Raw genomic sequence first — 13,957 nt, 5'->3', positions numbered from 1 at the left:
CCTGATGACAAAATGACAAAGCACGGACTCATTTAAGTGTGAACGCACCAAGTCAAGTTGATAATTTCTCTGCAGGATCACACAGCGGCGTAGAAGGTCAGTCAGTGATGGAGGTGCAGAGAGGAAGTCTGTATAATGACGTCATTGTACATGCTATGCAGCCACATGATATTTGTGATTACAGCATTTAAACCAAACAGAAAGAAAACCTGCTGTATGTCACCACAGCTTAGAACCATATTCAGTTATGGACAGTTCAGATAGGAAATACAGTTTTTTAGGTTGATACATTGTTGACTGAGTTTTATTTGTCACGGTCTACATTTTCAGATACACAGAAAATACACTAAACATTGTACAAACGTATACAACGTTAGATCTACTACTATGCCGCTTTCAAAATCGTTACTTTCCTAATGCAATTATAATTATTATTTTGTCTTCAATTTATTTTGGAATTACTTTTGGCCTTGAAGTTACAGCCCCTTGTGATTATGTGGTGTTGCAACCCGCTCATCATCCATAAACCATGATCATTTGTAACATAGACTGTGATGGCGATGAAAGGATGAACAATATGACAGATTCGCAAAAAATGGAAACAAAGTGTCTGGATTGCCCATTGGTGGCTGTTTGCAGTATAGGTCATATACCCCACCACCTCCTTGTTAACTGATGGGACATGAAAAGATATTTTCTGTCATTTTACTTAGTTCCTATCACACTGATATATGCTGAACAAGAGTTCTTATCCAGGAGCAATACACCTGGATAAGGGTTGGACTCTATTCTTCTCCGGAGTTGCCGAGGGCGTGAGGCGCCGGGCGGGTGTGGGGATACTCATAAATCCCCGGCTGAGCGCCGCGGTGTTGGAGTTTACCCCGGTAGACGAGAGGGTCGCCTCCCTGCGCCTAAGGGTTGTAGGGGGGAAAACTCTGACTGTTGTTTGTGCGTATGCACCAAACAGCAGCTCAGAGTACTCAGCCTTCTTGGAGACCCTGAATGGAGTCCTGTATGGGGCTCCAGTAGGGGACTCCGTAGTTCTGCTGGGTGACTTCAACGCCCACGTGGGCAACGATGGAGACACCTGGAGAGGCGTGGTGGGGAGGAACGGCCTCCCTGATCTAAACCCGAGCGGTCGTTTGTTATTGGACTTCTGTGCTAGTCATGGATTATCCATAACAAACACCATGTTCGAACATAAGGGTGCTCATAAGTGTACCTGGTACCAGAGTACCCTAGGCCGAAGATCAATGATCGATTTTGTGATTGTGTCATCTGACCTGAGGCTGCATGTTTTGGACACTCGGGTAAAGAGAGGGGCGGAACTGTCAACCGACCACCATCTGGTTGTGAGTTGGATCAGGGAATGGGGGAAATTTCCGGATAGACCTGGTAAGCCCAAACGAGTAGTGCGGGTGAACTGGGAACGTCTGGAGGAGGCCCCCGTCCGAGGTATCTTCAACTCACACCTCCGGCGGAGTTTTTCTGGCTTTCCTGTGGAGGTTGGGGGCATTGAGCCAGAGTGGGCGGTGTTCAAAGCCTCCATTGCTGAAGCTGCGGTGGCTAGCTGTGGCCTCAGGGTCTTAGGCTCCTCAAGGGGCGGTAACCCTCGGACACCGTGGTGGACACCGGTGGTCAGGGAAGCCGTCCGATTGAAGAAGGAGGCCTTCCGGGATATGATATCCTGGAGGACTCCGGACTCGGTTGCAGGGTACCGACAGGCCCGAAGGGCTGCAGCTGCTGCCGTGTCGGAGGCTAAGCAGCGGGTGTGGGAGAAGTTCGGAGAGGCCATGGAGAAGGACTTTCGGTCAGCACCAAAGTGTTTCTGGAAGACTATCCGGCACCTCAGGAGGGGGAAACGGGGAACCATCCAAGCTGTGTACAGTAAGGATGGGACTCTGTTGACCTCAACTGAGGAGGTCGTCGGACGTTGGAAGGAACACTTTGAGGAACTCCTGAATCCGAATAACACGCCCTCTATGTTGGAGGAAAAGCTCGAGGTTGATGGTGTTTCGTCGTCAATTTCCCTGGTGGAGGTCACTGAGGTAGTCAAACATCTCCGCAGTGGCAAAGCCCCAGGGATTGATGAGATCCAGCCAGAAACGCTAAAGGCTCTGGGTTGTCATGGTTGACACGCCTATTCAACATCGTTTGGGAGTCGGGTACAGTGCCAAAGGAGTGGCAAACCGGGTTGGTGGTTCCCCTGTTCAAAAAGGGGGATCAGAGAGTGTGTACCAATTACCGGGGTATCACACTTCTCAGCCTCCCTGGTAAAGTCTACTCCAAGGTGCTGGAAAGGAGGGTTCGGCCGATCGTCAAACCTCAGATTGAAGAGGAACAATGCGGTTTTCGCCCTGGACGTGGAACTACGGACCAGCTCTTCACTCTCGCAAGGATCCTGGAGGGGGCCTGGGAGTATGCCCATCTGGTCCACTTGTGTTTTGTGGATCTGGAGAAGGCGTATGACCGGGTCCCCCGGGAGAAACTGTGGGAGGTGCTGCGGGAGTATGGGGTAAGGGGGTCTCTCCTCAGGGCCATCCAATCTCTGTACTCCCAAAGCGAGAGCTGTGTTTGGGTCCTCGGCAGCCAGTCAGTTTCGTTCTCAGTGGGTGCTGGTCTCCGCCAGGGCTGCGCCTTGTCACCAATCACTGCTTTTGCGGATGATGTGGTCCTCATTGGATCATCGGCTTGTGACCTTCAGCACTCACTGGATCGGCTGGCGGCCGAGTGTGAAGCGGCTGGGATGAGGATCAGCTGCGCTAAATCTGAGGCCATGACTCTTAGCAGGAAACCGATGGATTGCTTACTCCGGGTAGGAAATGAGTCCTTAGCCCAAGTGAAGGAGTTCAAGTACCTCGGGGTCTTGTGCGCGAGTGAGGGTACTATGGAGCGTGAGATTGGCCGGAGAATCGGAGCAGCGGGGGCGGTATTGTGTTCGCTTTACTGCACCGTTGTAACGAAAAGAGAGCTGAGCCGCAAGGCAAAGCTCTCGATGGCGTCTCCTTTAGGGATAGGGTGAGAAGCTCAGTCATCCGTGAGGAACTCGGATTAGAGCCGCTGCTCCTTTACTTAGAAAGGAGTCACTGAGGTGGTTCGGGCATCTGGTAAGGATGCCCACTGCCCACTGGGCGCCTCCCTTGGGAGGCGCCCAGTGTCCAGTGGGGACACTGGACACTGGGCGGTGGGGAGGAGACCTCGGGGAAGACCCAGGACTAGGTGGAGAGATTATATCTCAACACTGGCCTGGGAACGCCTCGGGATCCCCCCGTCAGAGCTGGTCAATGTGGCCCGGGAAAGGGAAGTCTGGGGCCCCCTGCTTGAGCTGCTACCCCCGCGACCCGACCCCGGATAAGCGGATGACGATGAGTGAGAGTGAGAGTTCATGTTTCTACTAATTTGGGGTTATAATTAGTTATTTGACGCATTACAAATGGGTCCAATTTTATCATGATTGACAGCTGAGACAGACGTCTAAGGTGGAGACAAGTGGTCTGTCTTTGATTTGTTCTAACACTCTTGATCCACTGTTGTCAAGAATAGCTAACCCACTGTTGTGTGTCTGCAATCTCTTAGTTTCTCTGTCTTTTAATAGTTTATTTCAGGTCAGAGCTCCTACAGTCATTGTCAAATTATGGGATATTTGAGGGACAAGTGTGATAAAGATAAAATGTCTTATTATCAGTCAAGAAAAGACTGAACAATTTGGGTAGTAACACACATGGACTCATTTTTCAGCTCAGGTCACTAACCCCTCAGTCAGCTGTTTCTGTCCTTATATTTTATAAATTATCCCTCTGCAGAGAAGACCCTTCATCGTGCCCTTGCCTCGCCCCCACATGTGCCCCCCTTACCTGCCCTTCTCTCCACACGTAGCAGCGCATGGCTACCGTACCTGTCCAGCCCAGTCACTGCTGGAAAATTACCTTGCTGATTTACAGTGTGATATTATGCAGCCATAATGGGCCACTAAAACAGATAATATGGGCCACAAATCTCTGGAAGGAGCCACCCTTTCACTGGTTGTTGGCATTTGATCATGGCTGCTCCACGCTAATTTTTCTCGATCCTAAACAGAATGAATATTCATGCATATCCACAAAGGCTTTGAGTCATTCAGCCCACAATAATGTAGAGGGGCAATTTAGAAACAAAATGCTTCACTATCATGCAATATATTTAGTTTTGATATTAGTTTCATTGCTGTACATCAATAAGCAGCATAACAATAAAACTTGAAAAAGCTGATGTAAGCAGACCTGTTGTTTGACCCTAAGCAGCCTTATGGAACTGGCACACAAACAGTTAGCAGTGCTGAGTGTTAACTCACGGTGGAATATGTTCTGGAAGGAAAGTTTACAGCAGCTGTTGTCTAAACTTGGCTGAGAAATAGTAAACGTAGGAGGTGCATTATTTGGTTACACATAGAGGACATAGTCAAGGTGCTCTTAAATGATATTGCAGTCTCTCGTACGAACTTAAACATATTTTTTCCAAATTTCTGACAATTAACTATTTACTAAATAATGACACCGGGTCACTTGTCAAAAAATGCCAACTTCCTAGTACAGAAGGCTATAACCAAGGAAATTCGGATATTTGCTTTTCGACCACACCAGAGAGGAGCCTTGCAATTTTGAAACAGCTCTCATTTTATTGGGGGAAATTGCTGAAGCAATTCAATTCGAGAGTGATAATTGTTAAACATTTTTAATTTAGAAAAAGAGTTTGATATTTTCATGGTGGATATTTTGCTGGTTTTGTATATATTCTTGTGATAATTGCAGTATTGTAGCAAAGCATATCGGTACTCCAACATTGGAAGATACTGAAATGACAATGCATCAGCAAAAAGAACAAGAAAGAGGAAAAGACATCTGTTGATGTAGACAACAGATGTTTGATTGCAAACAAAGCTCACTGCCCTAAAACTCAGATGGCACTTGGTGAACTCTAATAAGTATATTATATGGCCCAGCCTCTAGACAGTGAGACCACAACTACATATATGTTATTATTACCCTTTGCACCAGTGTAGCAGGATACAGGATATTCATTGCCCCACTGTTTGTGTTCGACAAAGTAACTGAAAATATGTCTGGGGAAGATTTCTCCAGATGATTAACTTTTGCAGCTGATTGATCGAGGGCAAATATTTAAAATAAAAACAAACTAATGTTCTAAGATGTCTCTGCATTGGTTGGGAAACGATTCCTCGTAAAATGACGCCATAAAAAAGGCCATATCACAAGGCAGTCAGGTAGCTGCATCCTACACAACTATAGACCTAAAGCTTAATTACATTGCGAATTTGTCATCATACAGTGTAACTGACAACATTTTAACATCCTAATGAAATGTCATTTTTAAAATGTAAATAGCTCAGCATTGCATTGAATGCATTTACCCTCAGGTGTTTTTTTATTTTTATTTCATGGATAAGTCTTTTTTTAATCATTGCTTCATCTTTTCTTTAGTGTGTTTAATCTATTCTAAATTCAAATAAAGTAAATTGTACTTTTACATTTGACTGATTTTAGGCAGTTCACGGTTATGGGTGCTCATGTGATTCACAGCTTCTCACAGTACAATAACATATTGTCAGATTCTCAGGCGAAGCTCGCAGGCTCCTCTGAGCAGCTCGTTTCTCACTCAGAGTCATCAGTGCTCCGTGTTGGAGTGATGAGGTTTACTCTGTTCTTCTCTTCCCCTGCGGTAGCTGCTTTGTGCATCCACACTCAACGTAGGGCCTTTGTTGAAAATGTAAGGCATTTCTCAAAGAGAAGCCTGGAGCATTCATGTTTGTGTGTTTCTGTATGTGTTAGAGTGGATGAGAGTTTCCTTGAAAACACTTTTCAAATATAATTTTTTCTGATAGTTTACTGAGTTGTTATTGAACTTTTTAAATGTTCTCTTCATTATTCAAAACTTCTTGTTGGTCTTGACACACTGACCACTAAAATAATGTCAACAAATGTACGATGCCATACTTTAAACTAGAAAAAAAACGTGTGACTGTCTCTTGTTGTGATCAAATTTGTCCTTGGAGTCAAATGGAACAAGATTTAAGGTTATCATCAGACACAAAACCTAGTATGTAGTGCAAGAAGTTGCACTACATAAAAATATCTAGAGTAAATTGAAAATTGTGTCTAATACACTCTTATTTATCAGACGCGCAATCCTCATGTCCGATAACATGTCCAAAAACAAATACAAACAAAGTGGACACTTACCCTCCTCTGTCGGCCTTAAAATATAATCTTTGCTGCCCCTCCTATTTAGAAAGAGTAATTTGTTTCATAGGCACACTTCATATTAAATGTTTACATTTTTTGGGGATCACAAAATGTTACATGTTCTGACTTACCCAACAGGACTTGTGCCTCAAGTACTGTCAAAAGAGAAATGGCAGGAAACCCCCCAAACACAGCTGGATTTCTCATTATGACAACTGTACTATTCTTCATGTAATTAATGTTGATAAAAGTAGCAGTATCCTGTGGTACTATACATAGTTATGACTGTATTTTCTTTCTTTCTATCTCCAGATCGCTATGTGCTGGTTGGCAGTCGCCACGACAGTGACCAGAGAGGCGGGGCTTCAGCTATCATGAATCAGCTCATCGCGGCCCTGACAGAGCAGACCAAACAAGGATGGGTGCCGGACCGTACCACTGTGTTTTGCTCCTGGGGAGGCTCAGCCCTGGGAAACATTGGGTCCTACGAGTGGGGAAAGGTCAGCAAGCATGAGAGCATCCGTCTTATAAATGTCAGCTTAGAGGTCAACGTTGGTGGCTTCGGGAGTAATTTAACCTGATGTTAGAGCACAAGAAATAAAATAGTCACTGGAAACACATGTTTACTATACCATAATACAGCATATGCTACTTCTTATTTCTCAGACATGATGTATGTGGGCTTGTTAGAAGATTATAAGCCATTAATATAAAGGCTACAGTTGGTTCCTTGCGGCTTCTACCTTGTGAATACAAAACTAAATAGATTTGACTGAACCTTGGGCATCATTTTTCAAATGTGAATGGAAATAGCTAGAATTAACAATTACAGGAGGAAAAAAGTGCTCCTTTTAAATTTGTGTTCCCAGACACACTTGCCTTCACAGCAGGTCGCCAACCACAGCTGCCGTCTGACTGTTATTTTGAAAGAGTCTCATTTATGATTGTTTTTTCATTTACATTTTTTCTTATTCCCACATAACAGTACAGTTTGACTGACAACAGCTGCCTTTAGAATTAGAACATATAATCACACTATTGCTTGCACAATTATTCCCTAGATATGTGTGATGAAATTGTCAAAGTAGTTTAAAAGTTTTTTTTTTTTTAATCTGATGTATTTAATGACATTAAATTTGACTGGCAGCACAGGCAGCACTGCCAAGGACCATAATGTCATACTTCAAAGTTAAAAGGAGACTTTTTGTGGATTTGAGATAAAGAAGAGAAGATGTGTGTGACAATATACAATTAGGAACGAGTTGGATTAAAAAGATGATAACCCCTCTGTGTATGTATGTGCGTGCGTGTGTCCCCCCCGCAGGATAACAGTGTTGTCCTGCAGAGCAGTGCAGTGGCCTACGTCAGTCTGAACTCTCCAGTCAGAGGGACAGAGACTCTGAGAGCTGCAGCCTCCCCGACTCTGCTGCAACTCACCTCCGACATACAGAGGGTAATTTTTACCGTAGCTCCTAGTGCTACCACTGCTGCTGCAACTAAAATCACTGCAAATCACTCCAAGTGCCCACTTTAAAAAAACTATCTGTGTCTGTATCAAACTTAAAAATACCACAACTGACACTTTTATGGCTTCTAACACAACTGGCCAAGATTGTTCCTGTTTTATTCAGGCTCCTAAGTTAAATTGGAAACTGTGGCTAAGGGGATAGAACAGGTCGATCATTAACTAGGTTGGTGGTTTGAAATTCTGTTCGAGGTACCCTTATTTGGCGAGACATTAAAACCTAAATTGCCAGCAGGGTTCGGGTGATAGAGATTGCCCTGCTCATGTACGAATGTGTGTGTGAACAGGATAAACCTGTACTGTAAAGCACTTTGAGTGATTATCAAGATTAAGTTTATAAATACAGACCATTTATCATGAAAGAAATTCTATCATTGATTGATTTTAATTTCCCCAGGTAGTTAAGAATTTCTATTAAACTGATTACATGCTTCAGACATCGAGCAGAGAAAATTTAGCATTTCATTGGAGTCAAAAACACGCAACTGTTGAGTATATATTCAGTTGAATTTCATATTCTCAAGAGAACTGAAGGCGTGTGGCATGTGAATTAACTGATCTCATTTTAATTTGAAGTGGGTGGAACAAAAATTCTTTATCCCGAATACTCAAGGCCAGAGCCAGTTACTCTGTTTACCTTTTCTTTGTCCAGCGTCCTTCAGACGCTCATGGGGCAATGTTTTCAACATAGAGAGGAACAACAATCAAACCCTTTTGATCGTTTTAATCGGTTCCTTTAGTTTGATCCACCATCCCTCAGTGATTTATATTCCTTTAAGGGTCCACTGACCCTTACGGACTGAAGGACGATAAATAATCAAGCAGCAGCTAGTGAATCAGACTTCATGACTGCTTCAGAGGTATGGAGTCGCCTCCGTTTCACTGGCTCTCTGTTTTATGATGCAGGTCAATCTGAATTCATATCTTGCGTGATACACTGCTTTGCTTTGCTCAAGCTTTGAACTTGGCGCTGATGACTGGGTGGATGTTTGGGAGCTGAATTGTTTTTTTTCCACAGTTTAGGATTCATGTAGAAAAATACAGGTAAGTGGTCACAAAGAGGTAAAGGAACAGTCGGCAGTACTGCCATTAGAACAATTCACAGAGAATACATGGAAATATTAAGAAATCTGAGTGTCTATAGATTGAGCAATTGGGACCAATATTACAGTTTAATAATTCTTATTTCAATGGCTGGGTATCATTTGGTCTTTCTCCGTTAGCAACAATAAACCAATACATTTAACGGGGTTCTGCTGCCTGAATGCGGCCGGAACCGATACAGTACTTTTTTCTTCAAAAAAGACATAAATGGATGCTTGGTAATGAGAACAGGTTTTATCTTGCTAAGCGAAATTTGATATGTTATCAGTTTAAAGTTTACTCAACCACGCCCACACTGACAGCTGATGTTTTATATTGTAGAAATAATCTCACTGTAATTGACATATTTCTGCTAGATATCCTGCTAATTGTCTGGTTGAAATCTTCTGCGCTACTTTCTTACTCACTGTGATCTCTCTATATAACTGTTTTACTCACAAACTATTTTTAATGATCACACTGTGCAGCAGTTACAGTTTCATAACATTGACTCTTTAAAGGATGTCACCTATTCTGTGAGAGGGGGAGGACAACACTCTCAGTATGACGGCAGCTAGGTCCACTCTCTTCACTTCCAACACATCATAGTCTCACAAAGTGTTGAGGCCATTCTACTGATGATGATGTAGTTCTATGACTCACCCTCCAAACCTTCTTCACAACTTCTACCATCTCTTTAAACTTTGAAACTTTCCTTTTTGAAAAAGAAAACACCTCACTGTCACCGTTATTTCCTTCCTCCTCTTCCTCCACTACCTCCTGCTCCGTTTTCATGTTCTTTCACATCTCCCTTAAGCGCTACATCCCTTTCTCGCCACCTTGCTGTCTCTCCTATCACCTCCTAATCTCTCCTTTCATTAGCAGCAAGCACCAAACCCCCCCCCCAACCTCCATTTTTCATCATTAAAATCTCCCTCTCGCTTCGTCTCTGCCATCTCTCTGCGTCTCTCCGGGTTATGCAATACAGTATTTTTTTATTTGTGTCTTTAGGTTAGTCTTCAATCCTCAGGGGTGACTCTTGCTCCTGCCAGGCGCCTTGGCAGGTACAAGAGGTCACGCATGGACGGATAGTACTGTGCGAGGTCCCTTTATTCCTCTGCTCTACCGTAAACTAACTAATTAGGAGGAAAAGCTACCTGTGACATTCAGCTGTAATGAAGCTACAGACAGCCTCTGCTTGAGCTGTGTAAAGAGAGGAAGGGAAAAGGAGACTGAGAGAAAGCAACTTCAACTCTTGATGTTCCGTAATGAAACAGAAAAAAAAAACCTCTGACAATGTGAGAGCATATTTGGGGCTCCTGCTCCTGCTCTGCTTTCTCTATCTTATTCATTCATTCTGTCAGACTTCTTTGTGCAGCAGCTCCAGCATTGTGTTCTTTTCTGCTGCCACAACTTTGCTCATCAATCCACACTGAAAGTAGTAAGATACATTTATCAATGTGGTATACGGTTAGTACAGCTATAATATTATCTTCACCTGGTCGGTAATGACTCCCATAGGTACTGAGTTTTGTTTGCACACAATAGTTTCAGAGCTTCTGCCTGATAATTCTGAATCCCTACTTCGAAAGCCTAATGTAACTGCTTTCTGTGACCACAGGGGGCAGTAGAAACCAGGTATAAACACAAGTGTATTCACATTGATAATTTGATTTCAAATTCCCAATCAAACTGCTGCTTATTTAGAAATTCAGCTGATACAGGACAACATTACCATTGATTTGGAGATTTGCCTCCTTCGACCTAATGAATGCAAGTCCAGCATTCACTCTTTTTTCCTTCTGTCCTCGACCAACTCCGGAGGGTGATTTGTGGAATATTCCCTGTTGTTTGGAGGAAAGGAGGCAGCGGACTGTGAGTTCTTCACTGAACACAGCTCTCTGAAGGATCAGGAACAAGTCCATTACATTTTAATGTAAGTGATGGTAATTCTTGTGCAAGTTAACACCTCTCATGAACTAGTTCAAAGTTCAGTTCATACAAGTAAACATGAATAGTTCACATTCATGGTTCACCATTTAAAATCTGAACTAGTTCATAGTTCAGTTAAATTTCATAGTTTTAAGGTGGAAAGTGAGGCACCGGGCGATTCTGCTTTCTCCGCTTGTTGTTGAATGTAACCCGTTCAATGTACTGGTGTGGATTGGAGCAGTTGGCTTTACTTGGTGCTGCGCGGCACGGTCTTTCCTCGCCCCGGTGTAAACCCGGCGTTAGACAGTGTCTCTCCTCAGGAGAAGGAAAACATTCTGTAACGTTTGAGCTAGACCTCAGATAATATGAACGTGTTCACCGTTCAAATTCATTATTTGTCATTGAGTTGCGTTTTAGTTCATCGTTCTCATAAAAAACGAACGTGTTCAATGAACGCGTTTCTTTTGAGCTTGTTCATGCACAGCACTGATGATGGATCAAATTCTTATTAAAACAAATTTAATAAGTGAATGTGTGAATTGTGAGATAAAGAATTTTCTCCTTTTTCCCAGAGAATAATTCATAGACTTAGATGAAAAAAATCTGGTCCATTTAAGGAACTGATCTATGAAAGTGGAAAATTTGGGGCAGCTTGATTGAATTTGAATGGACGGCTGGGCCTTGGAGTTGGTATGGGCTCTACTTCTAGTTATAGTAAATCAACAGTGGATGCTTTAAATAAATGTTTAACAACCATTTTTCTCTTCATATATAAGAAGTATTTTATATTAGCATTTTGCACCATAGCATATTTGAAATACTGTATAATATGTTTTTAATTTGACAAGTAACTACTGTATTCTTCATTCCAACTATTTGTGTATTATTTTTGTTTCTTAAAGGGTTAGCAGTTAGGACTATTTTTCTGCAGAGGTCATTAGTGATCCATCATCATTCGAAGAAGCTATAGCTGATTGCTCCAATGTGTCCATGTAGCCACTTTTGCATCCCGTTTTCAACCTTCAACCTTCCAACCAGCAGAGTGTTTTGATATGGAAACAAATCAAAGGGCCACGATGCATCATTTAAGCTCTACAAAGTGAGACTGAACAAACCTGAGAATCCTGAAAACATCCCTTTGTGTTGTGTTTACTCTTTATTTACCCTCTCGTCTCGTCTCGTTGTGTCTAATTGTCCATTCAGTGGCAGCTGTCCCTGGCACACTCTATCACTCCATTCATCATCACAACAGTCTCTGAGCTGCCTGAGGTACGCTCCCCCCCCAACATCTCCCAATATTTAGAAACAGGTCTAAACATGTCATTAATTATGTTTGCGCAACGGCCGTAATGCTTCCTAATTATCTTACTTTGCAGGGACCTGTCTTCCAAATCAAGATGCTACTGCACTGATAGTTTTGGAATGGGTGCTTGGGAACCAATTATAACACAACTAGATGCTGTTTTTGTAGGAGATTTACACAAGAAAGGGTTGGGGGGCAACAGGGGGGTAGATGAACAGAAACAAGGCAACAGGAAGATAATCAATGGGAGCTCTGGTGGCCAAAAGAATACAGAACAAATGAAGATCTCATGCTTTAATTGGGCACTGTTTCATAGATGCATGTGGGTCTGGTCTCCAGTCGCAGTGTGGGTGGCTTGTAGCAGGATCCTCTGTTTGAAAACAAATGGTCACTAGTGGACAGTGTATTGTTAGACTGAAAAAAAGACTGGGGCGGAAAATCGTTAATTTTCCCTCTCCCTGAGAAGTGGTCACGGAGTTTAGTTAGTTATCAAGGTGAGATTTAATCCCTTCTCAGCACTGGGGACCAAAGTTGTTCATAGTACATGCTGCCATAGCCTTAAGTCAGTGTGAAATGATTCCATACTGCCACCAGTTCTGCATTGTTCATGTGGAGCACACACTAAACATATGTGTGTCTGTGTGTGTGTGTGTGTGTCTGTTGGAAAAAGTAAAACCTTTGACATGGTGTAAGTATATTCCTGAAGTTGGGCATCGTCTCTTCTTCAGACCAGTCGAACTTCTTCAAATGATACCTGAGAGTTCATTTAAAAGTGTGTGTGTGGACATTTCTTATCTTCTGGTACTCTTTGCTTCTGTCAGGCACCTAGTCCTGATCGAGGTTATCAAATTTCCTAACTTAACAAGGTGATGAACAACCAGAAGATGACAACCGAGATGCCAGAGATGCTTTGGCAGAATCTCTGCAGAGCCTCTGGACAGGAAGCATTTCTTAGCTTCATTTAGATAAGACTTATATTATTGATAAGGTCCTTGTTGACTTATTTGTTGTGTGTATATAGAGAGAGATTTAGGGACATTTTCAGTCTTGAAATGAGCACCGATGGAAGCAACCCTTCTTTCCCAATGAAGGGACTTCATGTAAAATAAATGTAAAATAATCTACCGATGTTGTTTTATAGGTCATCATTTGAGATTCTGTTTTTCTGTGTGTTTATTATGTTTTTGACTGGTTTCTTTTCTCAATGGTTTTTGGGGCTTAGCTGGATAAAAGTGATTTCATATATTCCCATGCACCAACGAGGAATTAGTGTAAAAACTCATAATAGTTCTGTGGTTAGTCTGTTATTTCTAATTGTTTAATTTTTTTCACAGACTTCAATATTAACATGAACATTTGATATTAATGAACCGCATTTTCAAAGGTTTTATCGATCAACTGTTAACTGACCAATAATTCTCATTTAGCGGCTCCCTCCCTGTGTGTCTCTGGGTCATCATCAAACCACCATGAATAATGTCACTGTCAGTTTGTGAGCCCATGTAAGCTCATCGCATACATCTTATCATAACCCATCCACTGGCATGCTGATGAATGTGATTAGAGATTTCCCAGCCACTGTTACGATGGGGTGAACACACACACACTCTAGGTAGATACCGCTGATGATATATTGATGAGCTGTGAAACACGCTCCTGCTAACCACACTGGTGGCCTTAATTATCTCCCCATGAATCAAAAGTTGAATTTGTTACCCATTACACACAAGTGTCTGATGGATCCCCACCACGGTCCATACCCAGAGTGATAAATTGAATCCGTGCTACAATTTGAGGAACATATTAATGTCACAGCGTTTCCTAAATCATCTACAGCTTTGTGCTGCAGTAGACAAGTGTTTCCTTGTGTGTCTG

At 42.7% G+C, this 13,957-nt stretch overlaps 1 protein-coding gene across 1 annotated transcript in view; it reads left to right on the top strand.

Moving 5' to 3' along the window:
• Window positions 1-13,957, top strand: part of LOC133961268 (inactive N-acetylated-alpha-linked acidic dipeptidase-like protein 2) — a 376,914-nt gene that overhangs the window by 233,696 nt on the left and 129,261 nt on the right. Inside the window, exons 10-11 of the mRNA XM_062396349.1 lie at window positions 6,552-6,739; window positions 7,564-7,692. Coding sequence (XP_062252333.1) covers window positions 6,552-6,739; window positions 7,564-7,692 — 317 coding nt within the window. The remainder of the gene's footprint in view (window positions 1-6,551; window positions 6,740-7,563; window positions 7,693-13,957) is intronic.

This window comes from Platichthys flesus, chromosome 9 (genome assembly GCF_949316205.1).
Source record: "Platichthys flesus chromosome 9, fPlaFle2.1, whole genome shotgun sequence".
NCBI lineage: Eukaryota > Metazoa > Chordata > Actinopteri > Pleuronectiformes > Pleuronectidae > Platichthys > Platichthys flesus.
The sequence above is the reverse complement of the archived record's forward strand: the minus strand, read 5'-3'. Positions and strand labels throughout refer to the sequence as shown.